At 54.0% G+C, this 21,678-nt stretch overlaps 2 protein-coding genes and 1 non-coding gene across 8 annotated transcripts; all 3 read right to left on the reverse strand.

Annotated features, from left to right (window-relative positions):
* Positions 1 to 3,017: 3,017 nt before the first annotated feature.
* Positions 3,018 to 4,465, reverse strand: HOXC5 (homeobox C5). Its single transcript, NM_001191351.1, has 2 exons — positions 3,930 to 4,465; positions 3,018 to 3,232 (listed from the first exon to the last, which is right to left on the reverse strand). The coding sequence occupies exons 1-2, from the start codon at positions 4,381 to 4,383 to the stop codon at positions 3,018 to 3,020; spliced, it is 669 nt and encodes a 222-aa protein (NP_001178280.1). The 5' UTR covers positions 4,384 to 4,465.
* MIR615 (microRNA mir-615) lies at positions 3,466 to 3,558 on the reverse strand. Its single transcript, NR_031135.1, has one exon. It is a non-coding gene; the product is annotated as a microRNA mir-615 (primary transcript).
* Positions 4,466 to 6,748: 2,283 nt separating the features above from the next.
* On the reverse strand, positions 6,749 to 19,999 carry HOXC6 (homeobox C6). Of its 6 annotated transcripts, none has more exons than XM_059886859.1 (3): positions 19,910 to 19,999; positions 8,648 to 8,873; positions 6,749 to 7,923 (listed from the first exon to the last, which is right to left on the reverse strand). In XM_059886859.1, exons 2-3 carry the CDS (start codon positions 8,799 to 8,801, stop codon positions 7,616 to 7,618), a joined length of 462 nt encoding a protein of 153 aa, XP_059742842.1. In that variant the 5' UTR covers positions 8,802 to 8,873; positions 19,910 to 19,999; the 3' UTR covers positions 6,749 to 7,615. The 6 variants fall into 6 exon arrangements, with proteins under 6 accessions (XP_059742842.1, XP_059742843.1, XP_059742838.1 ...); XM_059886860.1 differs by having other exon boundaries at positions 8,648 to 8,810; positions 19,910 to 19,997; XM_059886855.1 differs by lacking the exon at positions 19,910 to 19,999 and adding an exon at positions 17,846 to 18,049 and having other exon boundaries at positions 8,648 to 8,993.
* Between the last annotated feature and the right edge of the window lie 1,679 nt (positions 20,000 to 21,678).

The following is a 21,678-nucleotide window of genomic DNA, read 5'->3' on the forward strand; positions in this document are numbered from 1 at the left end:
CCCCCGGGAAGGTAAGTCATGTTTCTTCCCCTTATTTCTCGCTGCCAGAGGGGGTGGGTTCCAGGGCGGAGTGGAGAAGCAGGCTCCGTGGTCTCTGGTCAGACCCAGAAGCCCCTCCATTAAACTCCCCCAGAGCAATGCCAAACCCTAGTACTTGAAGATCGTTCTAGGAGGCTGGCTGGTAGGAGAACCACCCCAGACTCCAACGCGGAGGCCTCTGCTAGCGGTGAAAGCAGGGGTCTGGGCTGCAACCACTCCCAGTGCACGGGAGTAGATTTGTAGCCTCTGTCTAAGTTATGGTCGCTGATGCCGCTGAAGCAGAGGCTGGGGCCTGGGCGCAGGCCTGCAGACTGTGACAGAGGGTGGAAAACTGGCTGGCACGGCTCTGGCTACCCAAGTCCTCCAGCTCCTCCAGGGAAAGAGGCCCAAACCCTGTGGGGAGAAGGCATCTGTGCACCCTGCTCAGCAGGTCTGTCACACTGCCTCCACCCCTGGTTTTCCCCCTGGGGTGGTGCATCCCTCCCCCCACCCCCGCCCCCGCTGCCAATGGGGAGGAAGCACAGAGCCTGTTCCCTGGCAGTCAGGGAGGCTGGGGTGGGTGGTGGTGGGTGCCACGGCCTCTTTCTTAGTTAACTGTTACCCACTGGAGACGCCAGTGCTTCTCCATGCTTCACTGCTCGCCCAATAGTTTTACTCAGCATGGAGAAAAAATTAAAATAACTCCCTGAAGAAAATCACACATTTTATTTGAGAGGAAGGGGGCTTGAGAGAGATGAATTGGTGCTGGGCTGGGTTGACTGCTATGAGCTAATGGAAGAGAGACATTACGGGTGCCCTAACCTGGTGAGTGCTCTGAGAAGACGAAGGGTGTAGCCAGGGGTGCAGTTCAAGAAACTTGTGTAAGACCTCCTGTGTGTTAGGAGTGAGGCAAGGCTTTTGGATCTTTCAAAAAAAATAAATAAAAGACAGACTGGCAGCTTAAGCAGTAGGATGCAGAGAAGTCCGTCCTTATAATAAATCCAAGTAGCATCAGCGTTAATAATCATAAATATTCCCCTTCCCCCTCCCCAGATCCTCTCTGCTCCCTCTCCCTCTTGGCTGCTGGAACAGCCTCGGAGCCCAGCTCCCGAACTGGCCCCCGCCCCCCAGTGTGGGGGGCCTAGGCTTGGCTCCAGGAAATTACCCCGTCGTGGGAGGCAGGAGAGGAAATGCAGTAAAGTTTTATGGACCCTTCCCACATTTGTTTCTCCCGTAAAGTGCTTCTTTCCTTCATCCCATCCCAAGAGCCTGGGGCAGAGCTGTTCTGGGCCTAGGCCAGCCTCAGGCACCACCTGAATTCTCTGCATTTCCCCCTTCTCTTTAGCTCCCCCTCCCCCTCCACACAAAATCTCTGAGACTGAGATAAATGATGGCGGGCCAACAGACGCGACTCAGGCACTGGTCTACGCAGCTCCTTTCCCAGCTAATTGTCTGCATAGCCCTAGGCTCTAGGAGGTGGGGAAGACAATCTGAACTTTTCCGGCCAGGCAGGTACAAACTGCAGGTTGCCCCACTGCTCCCCCCGCCCCAACAAAGGTCACACACTTCCTCCTGCAGTGCCCCTCTACCAGGCAGTACCAGCTCTTTCTGAGCATTGTCTGGGGGACCAAACAGGCCCCTAGACTGAGAGCTCAACCCTTCCTCTATGTCCAGTGAGACCCCTCAGAGACCACCTAGCCTTGAGAGAGCTCTTCAAAGGCCCAGGAGGGCCTGAGTCTGAGCACCTCAGAGCCATGGATCCCTGGTCCCTGCAGATTAGCTCTGGCATGCAGTGCGTGCGGCGGCCAGTCTAGAGGCCTCAGATTCACCCAGTCAGGGTTGGAGTGGGTACAGAGGCCTGAATGCTTGGGACAGCCACAGCACAGGAAAAGGCAGTAGAGACGGTCTGGGTGCCCTCCCCTTCCCCAAGAGGTTCTTCTTGGAGCCAGGGTTAGGAAAGGAGCTCAGTTTCACCTGCCTCTATTCAATGCTCCTAGACTCTCCTAAAATTCTTTTGAAGGAGCCCTTGAAGGCTGTGGGCCTTCCCCAACACCCCGCAGCCCATTTAGACACTTTTCCCAATACATGCCCCCCAAACAGAGAGGAGCCACTGTATCTTTCGTCCTGTTCTCTGTCTTTATTTGATATGACAAAATATAGTTTCAGGAAAGATGTGGAGTTAATAAATAGTTTGACAATAGCGATGGGCAGAAGGACACCGAAAGTCGTGGCAAGGACTACTGGGCAGCCAGGAGCCTCTAGAACCTTTGTGGGGTCTAGTAGCAGGGAACCCCAATGGTTGAGCTAGCTAGCGGTCTGAGGCTGGGGGCCTGAGAGGACATGCAGAGAGCGCAGGCTGGACAGGTTTCCAGGTTTTGGGGTTGGGGGGGGCGCAGGTTTAGAGAGCATAGGGCAACCGAGGGGGCCCTAGGCAGACAGCCATCTCCCCCTTTCATATGCAGATCATTTAAAAAATGAGCATCGAGTTGAGTGGCTACAAAGAAGTACCCCGAGATGGTGCCGGGGTTTGCCAAGCACAACCATGCTCTCACCAAGCCGGCAGCCCGCCTGGCCCGCCTAAGCCCGAACAAAGGACAGGGCGAGGCCGCAGGGTCCGGGCGTGGGGCCTGCCGCGGCGGCAGGGCCCACCTGAACCCCGGCGGCCCACGCTGGGGCAGGAATTCTGAGAGGCGGCCCAAGCCAGGTTCGCTCAGCACCAGCTCCTGTGCCACAGCCGTCTGGGGGTCCCCTGCGGAACTTGTCCCGGACCACGGTGCTGAGCAGAACTGAGGGGAGTCCGGTCGGCGCGGGCAGCCCCGCGGGAACCTGGGGTCGGTAGGGATGCGCAATGCCAAGGGAAAGAGCTTTTGTCTGAGGTGGGGAACCGGCGCTCCAGCCCCCGTTCTTGCCCCCAAGATATCTAGAGAGGAAAAACCGACAGGGAAAGGCGCGGGACCGAAGCGGGCTCGGGGTGCTCTCGGCGGGCCTCCCCGATGCCTCTAGAGAGCCTCTTTGCTTTTCATTTTGGAATCTTTCTTCCACTTCATCCTGCGGTTCTGGAACCAGATCTTGATCTGTCTCTCGTTGAGACACAAGTTGTTGGCGATCTCTATGCGCCTGCGGCGAGTGAGGTAGCGGTTAAAGTGGAATTCTTTTTCTAGTTCCAGAGTCTGGTAGCGCGTGTAACTGGTTCGGGACCGCTTGCCGTCCGTCTCTGGAATATAAACCCCCCAAGCCAGGAAGGGGTGAATAGCGTGCAGCACCCCAGCGTCCCCATCCCAGCCCCAGGCCCCCACCCGCGGCCAGAGGGAGAAGACGCGAGCGGGGCCGGACAGGCCCGGCGGGCCGCAGGCGGGCCCGGCCCAGCCCAGCCTGGCCCCGGGAGAGGAGCCTCCGCCCAGGCAGGAAACTTTCCGCCGCAGCCTTCACTCAGCAGCCGGAGGGGCTGGGGGTGGGGGGAGAGGGAGACCCAGGCTCGGACCGAACAATAAGCACCCTCGAGATCCGAGCACCGGGGACCCCCCTCCCGCCCCTCCCGAGTCGCTGGAATCCTCCGGAGCCGCAAGCGGCGGCCGAGCCGGCTCCGCAGGGGAGGGAGGAGGGACCGCGGGGGGATCCCCGCTCTGGAGCCCCGCGCTCCTCACCCTTCAGATCCCTCTATTTTTTTAACTCCCTCCCTCTCCCCCAAAAATTGAATATTGCCTTTTATACACGTTTTGTTCCTATGATCCAATTATGTCGTCGTAAATTTGGGCGCACACAGCCTCTAAGCCTTTTAGTGGACAGTTTTACGAGCCATTGATGCCTGGATCGTAAAATTTATGGCCGCAGGTTTTTTTTCTTTATTTGCCCCGCATGGCCTATAAAACCCAGGCGGACCCGAGCGCGCAAAATGAAGTCCTAAAGTTTACCGTGGCTCATGTGCAGTTTGGTCATCCACGGGTAAATCTGTGGCGCGGCCGGTGGCTGGCTCAGTCCGGCAGGCTGCCCTGTCTGCGCCTGCTCCTCTTTGATCTCCCCACTGCTCTTAGCTCGCTCCTCCAGCGCTGGGCGAGCCGCCTTCTGACTGTACATCCCGGGGTTCAGAGGAGCCGCTTCATCTCTGCCCAGAGCGTGTCCCGGAGCGGCTGCGGCGCTGCAGGCGGGGCGGTCGGGGTGAGCCCGGGGGTTGGCAGCCATGTCTACCCCGTGGAGAGAGTTGGAAGGCGCAGGCGGTGGGAAAGTGATGCTTAAGTCCAATCCGCCGTAGCAGTACCTGGATGCCTGCACCTCTGAGGCCGATCCATAGTTCCCACAAGTTTGCATGTTATAGGCAGGGATATTGGGGCTCTGCTTATAGAATGAATTGGCTACGTAGGAGCTCATGGCGGGGAGGGCCCAAAAAAAATTTCTGCACCCTTTTTGATTAAGGGTGATTTGTGACTCTTTGAAGTTGAGGGGTTTTTTGTTCTCCAAAGTGCACAATTTATAGGTGGAGATATCTCTTTCTTTATCCTATGCGCTCTTCCCAAATAAGGGAGCCTTAAATAGAGTCACGTGACTCGAGCGGCCACTCATAAATTTGGCTTGATGACCTCCGGGAGGTTAGTGATGGAAGCCGGCGAAACGCATCTTGATATGTTGGCAAAGCCCAACCAAGGGGGAGAGGGAGTGAGAGAGAGAGAAAAGGAGAGAAGGGGGAGAAAAAAAAAATGGTTCTTGGAATTGGGGGGTAGCCGGGACAACAAGCCCACAGCGACACCTGGTGCCTACTTGGAGGAATTGCATCCTGGCTCGCTGGCTGGCCTTCAGGCCTCTCAGGATTTTCTACCCTGTAGAGGAGAAGCTGGGTGTTGCTGCAATAAACTCCTGAAATGGCCTTTTAAATTGTATTTAATTTTAACTGGAGATAAGCCTTCACCAGGATGCGCAGAGCGTTTTTTGATAACGGATAGCCCCATCCTCCACAACCCCAGGGAGTTTCAATGTTCAAAAATGGCTGAGAAGGGGATTGAGGTAGGAGAGCCCCAACCCAGGCTGGAGGAGCCTTATCTCAGGTTCTCTAAATCAAGGGTCCAGGTCCCTTTCCTTTGAGGCCCCGGAGCCCTGATACCGCTGAGGAGGTGCCTGTCAGACTGAGAAAATGAACCCAGCCTCTGGAGAGGTAGACAGGATGCCCATGAGGAGTGGTCCTGGGTGGACAGAGCTAGATAGAGGGCTCCTGGGACTAAGATTGCTGGGGACTTTGGGGTAAGCCTGGAGGTAAGGAGCCAGGGGAAGATAGGTAGGCCTTCTCATCACCCCAGGGACTCCAGAGTGACATCAAGGCAATTTTCAATTGTGTGTGTGGGTGGGTGAGTGGCTAGCTGCCTAGGTAAAGAATCAGACATAATGAACTGGAGGACTGCTCTGCATCCCTGTGTATGACCCTCGTGTGGTACCCATGCCAAGTATTTTGAATGGAAAATATATGTTCATTGAGGGCATGGAGAAGCAAAATCCAAGCTTCTACAAATATTATATGAGCAGGGCAAAGGAAAAGGCCTGTTTTGTGCCCTTTGGGGAAAAGGCCTATGAACCAGGCTTTCCAGGGACCTGGGTTCAGAAGGTCCAAGGGAGAGCAATTTCTGAGCGATCTGGAGGTCTCCCAAAGGACCTGGTTGGGGGCAGGAGGGTGGGGGTGGGGGGCGGGCAGGGCAGGCGCCTAGTCTACCTTCACAGCCTGAGCCCAGGGCCTTGGCAGCCATTCGGCCCCTTTCCGACCCCCCTCCCCTAGCTCCAAGTCTTATTCTTTCCTGCCTGTCTTTCCCCAGGAAATCTCCGCCCCTGCCAGGGGAAGCCCCCCTTCGCCCCCCCCCCCGCTGGTGGAGGCGCTGGAGGGGGCGCTGGCGGGGATCTGGAAGGTCTGGAAAACTCTGGCGGATTTTTTTCCTCCGGGAGACCCCCTCAATACCTCACCCCCTACATCCACTCAGGTTTCTCTGGCTGGGCTTAGGAAAGACGGCCTGAGCTGGGGAAGGGCTAGGGTCTGGCTGCGCTCTTCACTGGCCTAGTTTGAGGGGAGAAGAAACAGTAAGGAAAAGACGGGCTGGAGAAGTAAGGAAGAAGGAATTTGGTCCCGGCCACGTCAGGAGTCCCAGAGCAGGCGAGAGATCAGTTTCCAGGCTTTCTTTTCCGAGATGTCCTTGAATCGCTCAGGCCCTGCAGAAGGGCTCAGATCCCGGCGGTCTTCTTCCCCTCGGCTCTCCGCCTCCGCCACGTTTCGCAAGAATCCTGGCGCGGGCCGGGGGCTGCCCTGCTAGCTCCGGCGCCTCCCTCCCTACTCCGAGGAGTGGGCGGGGGCGACCTGGGGCCTGGATGATGCAGCCTTTCTGGCCTTTGGGGGTCCGGGGTTCAGAAGCCGAGGACCCCAAACTACCAAAGACAGGAAGAAAGGCCTGTGTGGGGCCGGAGACCAATGCGGCCAACCCGGGGTCCCACTCTACCCCCAACCAAACCCATGCGGCCTTTTTTTTTTTTTTTTTTTTTTGCGGTTTGAGTGCGTTGCTCTGCGTGGGGAGCCCAGAGAGGCCTCCCAGCCCCCAGTGCGACCCCCGGGAGAACCGCAAGGCCGGGATCGGTGCCGGGCCGGGCCAGGCGCGTGCAGGGGGCCGGGGGCTCGCAGGCGGCGGGCAGACGCGGGAGCGCTCAGAGCCTGCTCCAACTTTAAGCCTGAGGCCGGCGGGCGAGCGAAGTAACAGAAATCCCGATATAAACTTTTAAAAATAATATCAGTTTTATTAAATATTCGAGAACGGATCCAGAGGTCGGATTTATACAGGAAGGTAACACGAGGGAATTTTTTTAATTTGTTTTTTTTCTCCTACTGGCTAAACAAACGTCGCTCACTTTTTTTTTCTTTTCGTAATTTTCCCTCTCTTTTTTTTCCTTTTTTAAGATTGGATTGGAACACGGACGGTGCTAAACATAAATATAAATACAGAGACCACAAATACAGCTAAAAATATTCACACAGAAACGGTCACAGTTTGTAATATGCCATAATGACCCCCAGGATTCTTTAAATACAATTCGCCTGGGCTGGGCATTTGCTGGGGCAGAGGGGCCGGGCGGGGGCTGCGGGGAGGCCCTGGGGGCTGCTGTGGGGCCCGGACGCGCCCTCCTCGGGCCTCCCGCCCTCCCCGGCTGCCAGGCCGGGCCCTGAGGCCCGGGAGCAGAGGCCCCCGGGGCCCGGGAGCCAGCTTTCTGCACGGGGGCGGGGATGGGGGGCGCCGAGGGGGTGGGAGGCCAAGTCCTCGTTTGGAGGGAGATCTGTGGAGTCTAAAGCGAGGTTCAGGGACGAGCCCCAAGGCCTGGGCGGGGGAAGGGGCCTGCAGACGAGCCGAGAACGAGCTAGCGAGGGAGCGAGGAGGAGGAGGCGCCTGGTGAAAAGAGTTTGTGCGGTGAGGGAGGGGGGCGTCCAGAGTTGACTTTTCAGGTCCATATTTGACTCCCTAATTTTGTCTCAGGGAGTCCAAACACATCAATTGTGCCAGTGATAAATATAGAGTGTGTGATTAGGAGGGTATTGGGGGGAGCGAGGGAGCAGGAGAAAGAGGGGTGGCAGGGACAGTCCTGGTCACTCTTTCTGCTTCTCCTCTTCTGTCTCTTCCCGCTTTTCCTCTTTTCCGCCCAGGCTGTCAGCCGCGGCCCCTCCGCCGCCCCCTGAGAGCGTGGACGTGAGATTAGACTCTTTTTTCCACTTCATCCGGCGGTTCTGGAACCAGATTTTGATCTGTCGCTCGGTCAGGCAGAGCGCGTTGGCGATCTCGATGCGCCGGCGCCGCGTTAGGTAGCGGTTGAAGTGAAATTCCTTCTCCAGTTCCAGCGTCTGGTACCTCGAGTAGATCTGGCGACCGCGCCTCCGGTCCGCTCCATAGCCGACCCCTAGAGATCCGGGCACAAAACACACTACAAACAATCAGCAAGGCATCCTCTGCAGATGATCTAGCCTAGCACAGCCCTGACCCTCCCAACTTGGCCAGCACTCACGGGCCCCTCCGGCTCCAGCCTTCTCCCCTCTGCTGTCCCCACCCCCACTGGGGGTACAGCCAGGATCCTAAACTCATTCAGTCCCCCCCCCTCCCCGGTTGGTAGGTGTGTCCCAAAGAAAGGTGTGTGGGGGGTGGGGGGACAGAACCAAGCAGGAAGCTGTAAACTAAAAGCTGATTTTTCAGAAAAATCTCAAAACACTGGGGATGAGGCCCCATTTCTCAAGGTCTGGGCTCCCCCATCTCCCCAAGCGCCCTAGCCCCTGGGAAACTTCTCCCCACTTCTCTGTCCCATTCTCCCCCCACTCCCTTCTCCTCAGTCTGACTCGACTTTGGGGGCTCCCCCACCCCCTCCCCTCATCCCCTGCCCTGTTCCTGCCCCCTCAACTCGCCTTAGAGCCCTCCAATCCGTCAGGGGCCGAGGGGGCCAGGCCCCTGCAAGCAAGCAGGAGGCGAGCAGAGGGGGCAGAAGAGGGGGCCCTGTCTCGGCGTCGGCGAGGAGACGAGCGTGATTGTTTTTATGGGGCCATAAAAAACTCTCTCCGCCCGTTCTTCTAGGGAAGCCGGTCATAAAGCCAGTTCAGTTTATTTAATTTATATCTCGGAGCTGTAAAACTCACCACTGTGCGAATTCATTCGCTGCATCCAGGGGTAAATCTGGATACTGGCTTTCTGGTCCTGGGGCGCAGTCCTGCCCTGCTCAGAACTAAAATCCTGAGCGATTGAGGTCTGTGTGTTATGTCCTAAGGTGTTTTGTCTGCAGTTTGAGAGCATGTCTTTCTCCTGGTAAAAGGAATTAGATCCATAGTCATACGGCCCTCGGCTGGAACTGAACACGACATTCTCCTGTGGCGAATAAAAGGGAGTCGAGTAGATCCGGTTCTGAGCCACGGCCGCTCCATAGGTCGAGAAATGCCTCACTGGATCATAAGCGGTGGAATTGAGGGCGACGTTGGGGAGGACGTCCTGGCCCCCGGCGAGGTGGCAGGATAAGGAAGGGTTAGTGAAGTAGGAATTCATCCCTTTGCCTTTACCTGGTCGGGCTATGATTTCTTTAATATTTATTTCTGTCTCCAGTTTGTACTCGGAACTAGATGGTTATAGGGACGGCTCCAATCCAGGACAGACAAAATGACAAAGTCAGCTGACCCCCTCCTAGCCAATCGCAAGCCAGATGTCAAGAAGGGGGAAAAAAATCGCTTCTGCTTCTGTTGATTCCCTAGTTGAGACTAAGTGTGTGCTTTGAAAGTAAGACTTGGATTTCTTTTAAAAATATATATGTAAGAGAACTGATTTGAAGGTGAAGGAAGGGTGAATGTCCTCTAGCAGGGCCTTGAGGCCCAGAAAAGGAGAGTTGCACTCCCAGGAAATCTCTCAGCCCCAGCTAACTTTGCTGTGCTGTGGCCACAGGAGAAATCTCTGTATTTTCAATTTGATTTCATCTTTTATATCTGCCCTCTTCTAAAATTACACTTTGATTTCTCCATAGGAGGAACTCCTTCCCAGCTCAGGGGGTTCCCCAGAAATCTTACAGGAAATCTGGTTTGATACTCCAAGGAGCGAGTTCCCATCTTTAAACCAGTCTATTTTTACCCGAATAATTTTTTAAAAAATCAAGAATGGAAAGAAATTGCATAAGACATGGTGTTTAGAGGAAGTAGAGTATGTCTGAGAGTTGGGGGTGGCGGGGGGCATGTGGGGAACCCCTAAGTCTAAAGAGGGAATGCTGAGTCTTCAGGGTGCAGTGGCAGAGCTGAGGTGTGCAAAGGAGCCATGCATCTGCTTCCTCTCTCTCCCAGCCCTCCTCTCCCTCCTCCTGCTCAGGAACCCCTTTTGGGGGAAACTCTTACAGCATTTTTGCCTAAAAGGGAAAATTTATTTTAAAATACAATAGGAAAGGAAGAGAAAGAAGTAAAAGGTGGGAGAGAGAGAAAAAAAGGAAGAAAGGAAGAAGAAAGAACTCTGAGAGTCTTTCTAGACACATCAACTCCTGTTTATGTTGGTGAGAATTTATGATTTGGAGCCAGCCAGGGCCGTTGGGGTAATTCACATAGCATCCAGCCAAAGAGAGAAAGCTGGTGGGGCTCTGATGGACACAGAGACAGAGCGTCTTGCAGCCTCAAGCCCCTGCCCAGGGCAGAAACCCCTGCCCCTCTTGGACGCTGTCCTGCCAAAGGAAATGCCCCTGGACCTGAGCTCTGGGGCTTGGAGATTCCAGCCAAGGTTTCCTGGGGCGCTCTCTCCCAAGGGCCAGCCACACCTGGTGGGGCCAGGCCTCTCAGCAACTCCCTACCCCCATTTTCTTCCCACCTGGGGGCTGAGAAAAAGGAAGAGAAGGTTAGGAAAAGGCAGCTGAGTCCGAGGCTTCTGAGGAGCCGCAGTGGGCGAACGGAAACAGCGGAAGGTGTGCAGATGGGCTTTTTCCTCCTGATTAATCCAAACTTCTTTTGATATTGTAACATAGGCCGAAAATGCTCTGAGTTGACAAAGTGGGGGGTGGTGGGGCAAGCGAAGGGAACAGTGGCAGATCATATTTTCCCCTCACCATTTTGGGGAGGGGGAGAACTGGCTATAACAAGAACCCGGATGTCGCCGGATTTTATGATCTTTTCCTTCTGTGTAACAAAGCGGAGTAATCAATGGGTAGCAATAAAGCCATAAACGGGACTACACTGGGAAAAAAACTCGTTTATTCATCTTCTGTAACGTTAAGGTTTCCCTGGAGTGTCGCTAGGGGGGAAAAATAAAGTTTTGAACCCAAAAGCAGACAGTATGTAGGAGCTGATGGAGACAACATGTTAGTTAATACATGAACCTCGTAACGGGATGTAAGAGTCTTCCTGCGAGACAATTTGTGTTGGCTTTTAAAAATACAGCCCCAGTCCTTCAGAGAGGAGAGAAATGTGTTGGTGTTTAGAAGGGCAGGGGGAAGGCCCCTATAATTATAAAGGCTCCCTCTCCTGGACCATACTTTCCTCTCCCCAAGGAAATGAAGGTGAAGTGTAGAGGAGGATTCTTAAAATAAGAAAGAAATTTTGAGATGAGTTGTCTCTTTTGGGGTGTCATGGCAGGTACACAAACAGACACCAGCATGAGCTGCTTTTCGCTCTAGAATCCAGCTGTCCTCGAATTCATGGCATGCCTGGGCAGGGGTTTCCAACAGCTGGCTGGGGCTCCAGGCCCCCTGGAGGGCAAGAGGGAGAGGGAAAGAGAAGTGGGGAGGGGATGGAAGGAAGGCTGAGGGGGCTGAACTAAGGAACAAGTCAGTGCCCCCCTGGACACCAGTAGCCGCTCTCTGAGTTCCCAGTCTCAATTCTGCCCTAAGGACAGCAGTGTTACACGAAGAACAGGCCGGAAGAGAGAGTAAATTCCCTCCCCACCCCCCCTTCAGAGAGAGATTGCTAGAGGGATAAATCATGTCAGTGATATTTCCTTCAAGATATTAAATTGTTGCAATGTACAACAAATTGAATGATGGAAGATAGGATGTCTTAATGAGGTTTCGCTTTCAATGACTGTTGATTTTCTATGTATTTTAAAATCTCTTTTATGGGTAGGTGGGGGAAGGAAGGACCTTGGAAGAAAGAAGGGGCTTCTGGGGAAGCATGCGCTGCAGCTCCCCAGCAAGGATGCCTGGGTTTGTTTTCTTGAGCCCCTTCTAAACCAAGTGTGGAGAGGAAAAGGGTGCCTAAGTTGGGGAGAGTCCCCTTTGGGGCCTAAAGGCAGTGGGCGCAGGGGGTGGGCGCCCTGAGGAGCAGAATGTAAGTCTCAGCCCCGGAAAGTTAAGTGTTTTATTACATCCCTAAACAGAGGGCAGAGACGGAAAGGTCTCGCCAATTTATAATGAACAGGAACCAGCTGCTGGGGGTGGGGGGAGGCAGAAATGCTGGAAGAGGGGAGAAGGGGAAGCAGAAATACAAATAAATTCTGCCACTGCTTAAAGACTTTCGGCAAAATTAGTTTCTAACACACTTTTCCCCCATCACCTTTCGTTCCTCAGGAAAGAAGCCTTCTTCCTTCAGTTAGATCTTTAATTATGCAGCTGAAATTTGCTGGAAGGATTCGCTCCAAGGGGGGAGAACAAGTCAGATGAGCCGAATCTTCCCTCCCTTGGATTATATTTTCCTTTTCTCATTTCATGTTAATTTTATTTTTTTGGCAAAAGAACGACTGTCTATGGGGGGAAAGCTGGGACTTGGGTTTTTCTAAATATATTTATATTTTCCTGTTAAATTTGTCTGAAAACAATTATGGAAACTCATCAGCAGAAGCAAGAACAGATGTTTTATTAAAACTGCAGTTGAGCTCTTGTAAATATGCACAAGTCCTGGGAAGGAGGGGGGAGAACTAGTTCTTTGTTTCTATAAAACAAGCCTAGAGAAATCAGAGAACACCCCCTCATCAGGCCCATTGGTCTCCGACTTGCTCTGCCCCTTCGGCCTCTGGAATAGGGAGGGGGGTTGGCGGCAAGAACGGATTTTCGCTTTCGGAGCTGGAATCAGTGGATTCAAAAACAGAATTCAAAAAATACAGAAAAGGAATAAAGGGGGAAAGTTGCGGCTCCCTGTCTCAGCAACCAAAACACATGCTTTTCATGAACACTAATTATAGGAGAGAACTCATTGTAGGTGCCCTGAGCCTAAATGGGGGGCAGTCATTGGTCGGGAGTCCCCAAGGGTTGCATTGGAGGCTGGACACTGGAGGGTTTCCCAGGGCAAGTGTTAAGGCTCCTATTCCAGCCTTATCCTGCTCCAGACTGGGGATTGGGGGCCTGTGTATCTCTGAACTGGGGAGAGGGTGGCTGGGTCTGGCTTCTGGCCCTGGAGAGGTTCATGGGTGGGTTCATGAAAGGTTCACCTTGCCTGCCTTTGCTTTCCACTCTGCTCTGGGAAATATATTAATTAATTCTAGGGGAAGAGTATGTGAAGTGAGAGGCATGAGATCTGGAATTTTTATTTGGGGCCATTCTTCTCCAGAGGTCCTGGTTAGTTTGTGTTCTCCCAGTCTTCTCTCTCTCCCCAGATCCCCCAACTCTGCGCCGCTGTCTGTGACTCACCCAGCCTCACACACAGATACATACACACTCCATTCCTGGCTGCCGGCGCCAACTGCAGCCCGGCGCCTCCGAAGGCTGCTCAGGGACGCGGGCACTGGAGCCGCAGGACTCAGCAGTCGGCCTGAACGCCTGGCTGCCTGGAAGCCCCTACAGCTGCCCAGCCCACCCCCTGGATCCTTGACTTCCAGGGCGGGAGAGGAGCGGTTGCCCCACTGGCCCCTTTTGTGCCACTGGGCGAGGGCTGAAATCCCTCTTGCAGAGAAAGCTGAGTTTCAATAATTGTTCAGCTCACCTCACAATAGCACTGTTTGGTTAAGGCTTTGCTGTTCTAGAGTGATTGCTCAGTTGGCCCGACTGGCTTATGATAGGATTTTTTTTATTTAAAAATTAAAAAAATAAATCCTACTCCAAATGCCTAGTGTTTTGTGTAAGAGATCCTTTGATCTCCACAGAATGCAGAGTAAAAGGCTTGCAAAGAGTTTCCTAGTCCGTCAGAGAACCTGAACGCAGGGAACTGGGTCTGCTTGGGGATACCCCAGCATAGCTGACCCAAGGAGCCCCCAGCTTCTCAAAGATCCAGTGGGGAAACTGTCTGAGCTCATACCTCTCCACACATGTGTTGTACTGCAAAAAAGAATGCTCTTTCTCCTTTCAAAGTTGAGGCATGGAGACACTTGGAGAAAAGTGAAATTTGACACACCCAGCCCGGAAATGGATCCCATTTGGGGGTGCTGATATTCTGGGGACAGGGCCCAGGCTGGCCAGCTGAATGGAGTTGGGGGGCAGCAGGGAGGCGGGATAGAGGAAAAGGCCAGATGGGGCATGTCAAGCTCCTGAGAACTGCCCCAAACACCTCAGAGGCCTGCGCTTTTGAGCTGAGAGGTTGAGAGGCTACCCAAGCTGCTTTTGCTTTATTTGCAATTAAACAGAGAAGAAAGGTACCTGGAGGGGCTCAGCTAACTCACATCATATTTTCTCTTCTCTCTCTCTCTTTCCAGATTTCTGCCTGACCTTTCTTTACCACCACTCCACTTAATGCTACTACCATCAGCAGACACACACTCCCACAACGGAATTTGTTTGGCTTCTCTGGCTGAAGGTTAAGAAGTACAGTAGGTCTTCAACATCTCTATCCCATCGCACTCAACCCTGAGCCCATTTGGGCCCCCTTTGGAAGAAATCATTTCTGGCTTTAGGGGCCTGGCCCCCAAGCCTCCCACCTCTGTCCCAAGCAGCTGAGTATCAACTGAGGAGGGGGCATACAGAAAGCCTTCAGACATAGTGTCTCATCCCCATTGGGAATGGGGAGGGAATTCAGATCCTGAGTGACATTTCAGGGAGGGAAAGCAAATAGTCCTGTTTGGCCCAGGAGGGAAAATTAAAATCCAGAACACTCAGAATATTTTTTGGCCTCCAGAATGAAAACAAAGGATCCCCAATTTTCTGGCTTTTCTTATATCCCTCCATGCAGAGTACTGCTTGGATCCATTTTGGAAGTTTTGAGAATTGTAAAATTCAAGAACAAGAACGCGGCATTTATGACGTCACAGTGAGTTGTCATGAGGAAATTGTAAATGTCATAAAAGTTACTACATACAGCAGGAGTTTTGTGTGTGGGTTCCCTGCCTCCCCTCACTTCCTCTCCCCCCACCTGTCTCCTTCTTCTTCCCCTGGTCTAAGTTTTCCCACTTGAAAATAAAATATTATTAAAGTTCTGGAACAATAAGCCAACAAGAAACACTGTCCTCATTTCCCTATAAATAATTTGATCCTTTATTGTTTGCAGATATGAAAGAACCATTTAATCTGCGCTGGCGAAAAGAGGGAGAGAGATGGGGAGGGGGGAATTAATTTCAGAAACGAGAGAATATTACTTACTTCAATAATACTCTTTCAGATTTGATAGCCAGGAGCAAAATTAGAGGCGAACAGCGGCCTCTCCGACTCTACACCTGGCGAGATTGGAGATTTATAGGATCTTTAGTGAAGGGGCAATTTAATTTTGTAGGATTTGCTTAAATTCACTGCTATTTTGGGGGGCTGAGGAGAAGGGAGGGTGATGGGGAGAGCGACATGCTTTATCTAGCTTTATGAATCCGCCAACATTAGCCTGATTTAAAACCCAACAACCTGTGTCTCAGGGAAAACTCCTGCAGAAAGGAGTGGGGTGAGGGGGATTCGGCTTTCTCAAGGAGTGTGGCCCCCTTAACCGAGCAGTTGCCAGGGGAAAGGAAAAAAAGCTGGAGGCCAGGGGAGGGCTGCTCTGTCTCTCCACCACCAGGACACCCGGAGGTTTATGGTATCTCCATAATTCCCCCGACCCTATAAACAGCTGCCCTATTTTAGGACGATTTCTGCTTCCTCCCCTCGGAAAGGGAGAGCGAGGGAGGTGGGAATGGCGGGAGCGGGGTGCCGGAAAGGGGAGGGAGTTCAGGATAGCGCCGCACTTTGTTCTCCTGGGTGAGTTTGCTGTTTGGCGGGTTTCTGACGCAGGGTGGCAGCAGACAAAACAAGTAAACAACTCACAGACACAATAAACAGGGGCGGCTGCAGCGCCGTGGCAGAGGCCGTGGGCCGTGATGAGGGGCACACTTTGGGGGTAATGTCATCCTGGCACTCGGGGCCGCCAAGGCCTAAAAGCTCGAGGCTGCCCTTGGTGCGAGAGAAGATGGGAAAGAGCTGCACGCCTCGCACCCGCGGCAAGTCTGGACAGGAGATTCTGGGGAGGAACCTGATCACCTAGGGAGTGGAGTTAAACCCCCGCCAGCTCCTCTCCCATCCTTACTTTCTTTCCTGGGGGTTTTAATGGACATTTATACCCCAGCCTCTGTCTTTCCTTGGCCCCAGAAGGGAGAAAGAAGGCTGGTTAATTCTCAGCCCTGGCTCACACTCAGTGCTCTAGGCCCACTGGCAGTCAGACCAAGCTTCAGCTATCTCTACGGCTTGGGTAGCAGACAGGATTAAAATAAAGTTCCACCAGTAACCAGATCTAGGTTTCTGGGGAACTTTGAGATCCCCTAGTCCGCTCCACATATGACACAGGCAAAGCTGAGACCCCGTCAGCAACCAGAGCGAGCAGGAGTGGGGAGATAGGCATTCACCGCACCCTCATCCGTCTGGCTGGCTTTCTCCAGCGGCCTCTCCAGGCACCTTAGTCCGTCCACAGCCGCCCCAGATCATTGCCCAGAGGCCACCTTATTAACCACTCCAATCTTCTCTGCCGCCTCAGTGAGGCTTCGAACACCAGGGCCCAGCGACTGCTCAAAACTGCTCACAGGCATGCCTCACCGACCAAAGTTTCCCACCGAACTCACTTTCAGCACAACTGGGCTCGCCTGCTCAAACAATCCTGAGTTGGGGAAGTCTGCAGGGAGGTGTGGAGAGGAAGCAGAAGGAAGTCAATCTTTCCCCAGCCCAGCTGCTTGGACAGCAAAGGCAATAAGGTCTAAGAAAACCTTTGTGGCATCTCTTGGTTACTGATACCCGCATACTCCGATTCCAGCACGAACACATTTTCAGCAGAGCACGCACAGAGGGCACCCAGTGCCTCCTTGAGCCTAAGCCCATCTAGTGAGGGCTAACAAAATTTCGCACGCACATAAAATGGTGTTTGAGCGCATATAGGCATGGTAATACACAATTAACCACTGAGGAAACATGAGTCTGTATATATTCGTGCAGAAGTCTGCGCCCGTACATTTGAGCCTCTATCTAATAAACGTATAAAGCTACCAAGCCTGGTTTCGGAACATAACAGCCAACCCAACAAGGCCGCCTTCTCCAAACAAGGTCGCATTCTTCGTGGGGATCACAACTGTCAGACCAGGGGGAGAAAGGGTTTGCTCTGCCCATTTCTCCTTAGCTAGGAGCTGGCGTGTGAAATACAGCCCGTGGCAGGACTGACAAAGCCCCGTAAGGGACAGGCCTGAGGTACCCAAAGAGTGGACTCAGTGGAGACTGCTGGGGGCCCTGGGCTCAAGGGAGTGTCATCAGACCCTGACCCATGGATTCAGGGCTTCTGCACAGCCTTAGCTCTGGGTGTGCAGAGTCCTTGAGCCCGATTCTATTCTCAGCTGCTCTGGCTATTATTAGATAATCACAGGAGTGTCCTCCTGCTCTTAGGACCTTGTCCACAGGGAATTTGGCTTGCAAGGAGGGTGAGGGTTGCCACGGGTGGCCCCTTTTGTGCTTCTGTTTGAGTGCCATCGAGGGAGAGAAAGAAAGGAAGGAAAATTGAGAGTAAGGAGGGAAGGAAGGGGCTGGCGTTTGGGGCTGGGTTTTTCCCCTGGCCAGACTAGAAAATGGAAAACTAGGGCCAGTCACTGCGGCTAGACTGTCTCTGCATCCCTCTGGGTCCTGAGGAGAGTCTAGGGGTGAAATGAGTGGGAGCCTGCAGGACCATAGCCAACAAGGGACAGAAAATCAATGTATAAAAATAATATATAAGGACATTTCAGGATGGTGCTACTAACCCGACAACCACCAACCCTACCACTGTGAAATCTCACTAACCACTTTCGTTCGGTTAGATCCCTGTAGGCCGAAGGTGATACCCCAGCCTAGCCCAGGCCCACCCCTCCAAAGGGAGGGGGCCCCCTCTAGTATTCCAGGTGAACCCCACTGGCCCGAGTGGCCTTCTCCGGAAACTGTTGTCCTGGGGGGGGGGCGGTGAACAAAGACTTGTCCCCCTCCCCCAGTCAGTGCGGCCATCTGCTGGGGCGGGGGCAGACAAAATACAGCGAAAGAGAAATAGAGGCCTCACCGATCGGCGGTTCCCAGAATACGCCAGGAGAAAAGCTCCCATTTTCAGGCCTCCGGGGCCCCTCCACTGACCCACGGTACTCCCCTCGCCCTTTGCAGGTCGCACGGACTCGGGGTCTGAGCGGCCGCGGCCTGGCTCCCCGGGGCGTCAGCCCCAGGGCCGCGCCGGGGCGGCGAAAGAGCGCGCGGCAGCCGGAGCGGGCGGCGGGCTGGGCCCATTTGGGGAGAGCCAAGCGCTTTTCTCGATCGTAAACAAGGAACGCGAAATTAGCCCCTCGGCAGACGCCTCTGCCGACACACAGAAGTCCTATTGCGGGGGGGGCGGGGGGGAAGGGGGAGAGAAAATGCCATTTCTTCCCCCGGGAGAATACCTCCCAGGCCTTTATGTCGGCTGCGAAAGGGGAATTTTGGGGGGGCAAGAGAGGAAGGGAAGGGGATTGTGGGGGGAGGGGAGGGAAGATTCACCGTCAACTCGGGCCCAAGGGGTTTGATTTGAATGCAGTCGAACTATATTTTTAAAAATTTGATAAAACAGGTTATCCCCCCCCCTACCCCCCAGGCGACTAGTCTGGGTTTAAACAGGAAATCGAGGAGTGGTCCCCTCCCCCACTCGGGCTTGGCGCAGAAGCCCAGTCGCGCGTTTGGGAGAGGATGGGGGGGGCGTGCTCCTGGCTCGGGCTGAAGGGGACTCTGGCCCCCAGACTCTCGGATCTCTCTCTAGAAGTATGCACCCTCCCCTCCCCCAGCTCTGGGGTGTGTCTGCCTTGGGTGTGTAAGCGAGTGTGTGTGCGTTGCCCTTTATAAACAGAAGCTCACACATATAGGGGCCGCCTCGGACCCAGGCCAGGGAGCAGGGCGGGGTCATATATCAAGCTGCAACACATTCAGGGCCACGTACATTTGGAAGAAATTAAGCCACTGTGTTATGAAACCATATGTGTTGGGTTAAGACTATACAACACGCCATTAGCACCAATTATTAGGAAGATCCCCAGCGCCCAGGACCCTCCGGGCCGCCCAATTCTGAGTCCCGACCCCGTAAGTCAGTCGTGCCCCAGCCGTGCATTGAGACCTCACTACCTCTGCTCATTCAGGAGGCCCTGCCGGCGAGGCCTGGTCACTGGTCCCCACCCATTCTAGGGCCTCTTCAATTCCCACCTCCGCCCCAGACAGGGCAGATCACAGCCCAGAGCAGCCAGGCTACGCGGGTGAAGCAGTCCAGTTGGTATCCTGGGTGGGGTGGCCGCGGTTGGGGGTGGAGAACGCCGGGCCGGGGGTGGGGGGAGAAAAAGCAGATTGGCCCCCATTCTCCAAGCACAAGATGGCTTTTGAGTACGGAGTCCCCCACCCCCACCCATCCATCCGCAGTGCAGAGCACCTCCCATCTTTCCATCCGCTCGAGTGGGGGTGGAAGCAGGGGGTGGGCAGACGCTCTCCCCTCCGCTGACGCGCACCAGCCACCAGCCTCCCCCCTAATTGCCAATTAACAGGCCCCGCCGCCCGCCTAGCTGCGCTCTCTTCCTGCTCCGCGGCCAGGCCCTGGGCCCGCACTGCGCATGTGTGAGCTCTAGCGGTCGCGCTCTCCGGGAGGGAGGGGGCTGCGGAGCAGGGAGGGGGCACTGGAAAGTTTGTTTGGGGGTTGGGGGGCTGACTCTGCTCGGAGGGCATTGGTTACAGCTTACAGGTTCTCTCTTCTGCCCTGGATTTTGAGCTCCCGAGCCCTCTCTGTCCCAGTCCCGTTAGCCAAAAGGCCGCAGATCTATAACAGGTAAGGACAAGGTCTGCGCACTAGACCCCGGCCTTGAGCCCCACGCAGTCCTCTGGCCCCCCGACCCCCAACTTCAGCGTACAGTGACATAAAGACAACATACTTCCCCCACTACCATATTCCAGTTTAACCCAATTTCTCCCCCACCCCCACTTTTCCTTCCCATAATTGCCACGCGCCCACCCTCTCGCCCCCTCTCCTTTCTAACCAAGACAAGCCGCTGCTGTCCTTATCTTGAAACCGCCACCCAGCTACGGACCATTAGTTACATATTTGAACCAATAAGGAAACACTTACCGGGCGCTGCTGTCACTCTCCCTCTCCCTCTCTCTCTCTGCCTCTCTCTCCCACTCTCTCTTTCTCGTCTTTGCTCATTCTGTGCCGCTGCCGAGCCTGTCTCAGCTCCACATACATATATATGTATATATATATATATATATATACTTTATAGAAATTTTAAAATAAAAAAGAATAGTCCCAATAATTAAAAAAGCCAAATAAAATTAAGGAGAGATGCAAGAAGGGGGCAGGAGGGAGAGCTTAGGAGAGGGGAGGGGCGGAGGCATCTGCAGCTCCCTATCTCAACTCCTGTTCCCGCATTCCTCCTGCCCCTTGGGGGGCTAGAGGGTCGGGAAGGGAGAGAGGGGTGCCCTCTACTCCAGCCTCTCCCCCCGCCCCCCTCCTCAGGTGCTCCCAGCTTCCGGCAACTCCAGCTGGGAGGAAAAAAATTAAATGAGGGGAGAAAATAATTATTAATCAGATTAATAAAAAAAAAATACTAGTAATGAAGGGAGCGCCCAGCGCAGGTTTCCCTGGCAATGGTTAGGCTCTTACAGGGAGGACTGTTCTGCGGAGCGCTCCGAACGGACAAACCACAATAAAAAGTTCACGTTCATGGATGGAATCCACATGACTTCTTGTGGCCAATCCAACTTGTGAGTCGATCGTAAACTTTTATTACTCAGCTGTAAATTTTCTGCAAACAACCGGGAATGCGATGCATTTGTGTAGCGTGTGCAAATGGGCGCCGCGGTCGCCATGTTTACCCAATTCTCTCGGAGAGGGAGCATCCCCCGACCCCCCACCCCACCCCCACCCACCGCCCACTCCCCACGGGCCGGGTTGCTCCTGGCTAGCGCGGAAGGGCGAAGGGGGGACCTGACAGGAGACAAGGAAGGATTCTGGCGCTGAGTCGGCTGCCTCCCTCTGCCATGCCGAATTTTACATATTTTCCTTAATAAATGGGGTATTAAGGTTGGCTCTGGGGGAACCACAGCTTTGCAAAGATTTGTGGCATTGGGGCAGTGACGGCAGCCCCGGCGGCGTGAAGGGACTGAGAAGGGATGCTCAGCCTACCCCAGTCATTTTTTTCTAGGAAGAGAACAACATCCTTCCCACTGGGGCGTAGGGGAAGCCCCCACTCCACCCCAGATGGGAACAGGACGGGGAGGCGGCTGGAAGCCTCATAACCAAGACTGACCTGGCCGTGGTCTGAAGAGCGGAGAGGGTTCAGGCCTGCGGAGGCAGCTTGGGGAGGAGGGGGGGGGGGGCGTGGCGGACGAGAATGGGGAGCAGCCTGCAGAACTCCCAAAGCGCCCCTCGTACCCAGATTCTTTTCTCCGGAAAAGTGACATTCCTATCCCCCCACCCCCCAAGACCATCCCTAGGTCTCCTAAGGATGTCAGGTCTCCTCAGTTCCTAGGTTCAGATAGCAGCTTCCTCCTAATCTTTTTAGAATTAAATATAAAATTAAGGCCTATGATCGATCTTACTTCCCAGTTCTTTTTCCTTTGGGTGCATGGTCATAGGAAGCCTTTTTCTGTCTGGTCAGGTGGCCCAAACCCATCTGCCTTTTTCAGAAAAATTCCAATGTCTGGGCAACTAGGACACACCTTGCAGGCCCTGAAAAAAGAATCTATTCTTTCCTTAAATTCTACCTTCCATGCTAAACACCAGAACACGGGAGACTCCAGACCCCTGATTTTGGCAATGAATCCAGTGTGAGGGAGCCCAGAATAAATTCCCCCATAGAGACTATTTGCCACCAGTCACCACCCAGCCACTCT

This window comes from Bos taurus, chromosome 5, assembly GCF_002263795.3.
Source record: "Bos taurus isolate L1 Dominette 01449 registration number 42190680 breed Hereford chromosome 5, ARS-UCD2.0, whole genome shotgun sequence".
Taxonomy (NCBI): domain Eukaryota; kingdom Metazoa; phylum Chordata; class Mammalia; order Artiodactyla; family Bovidae; genus Bos; species Bos taurus.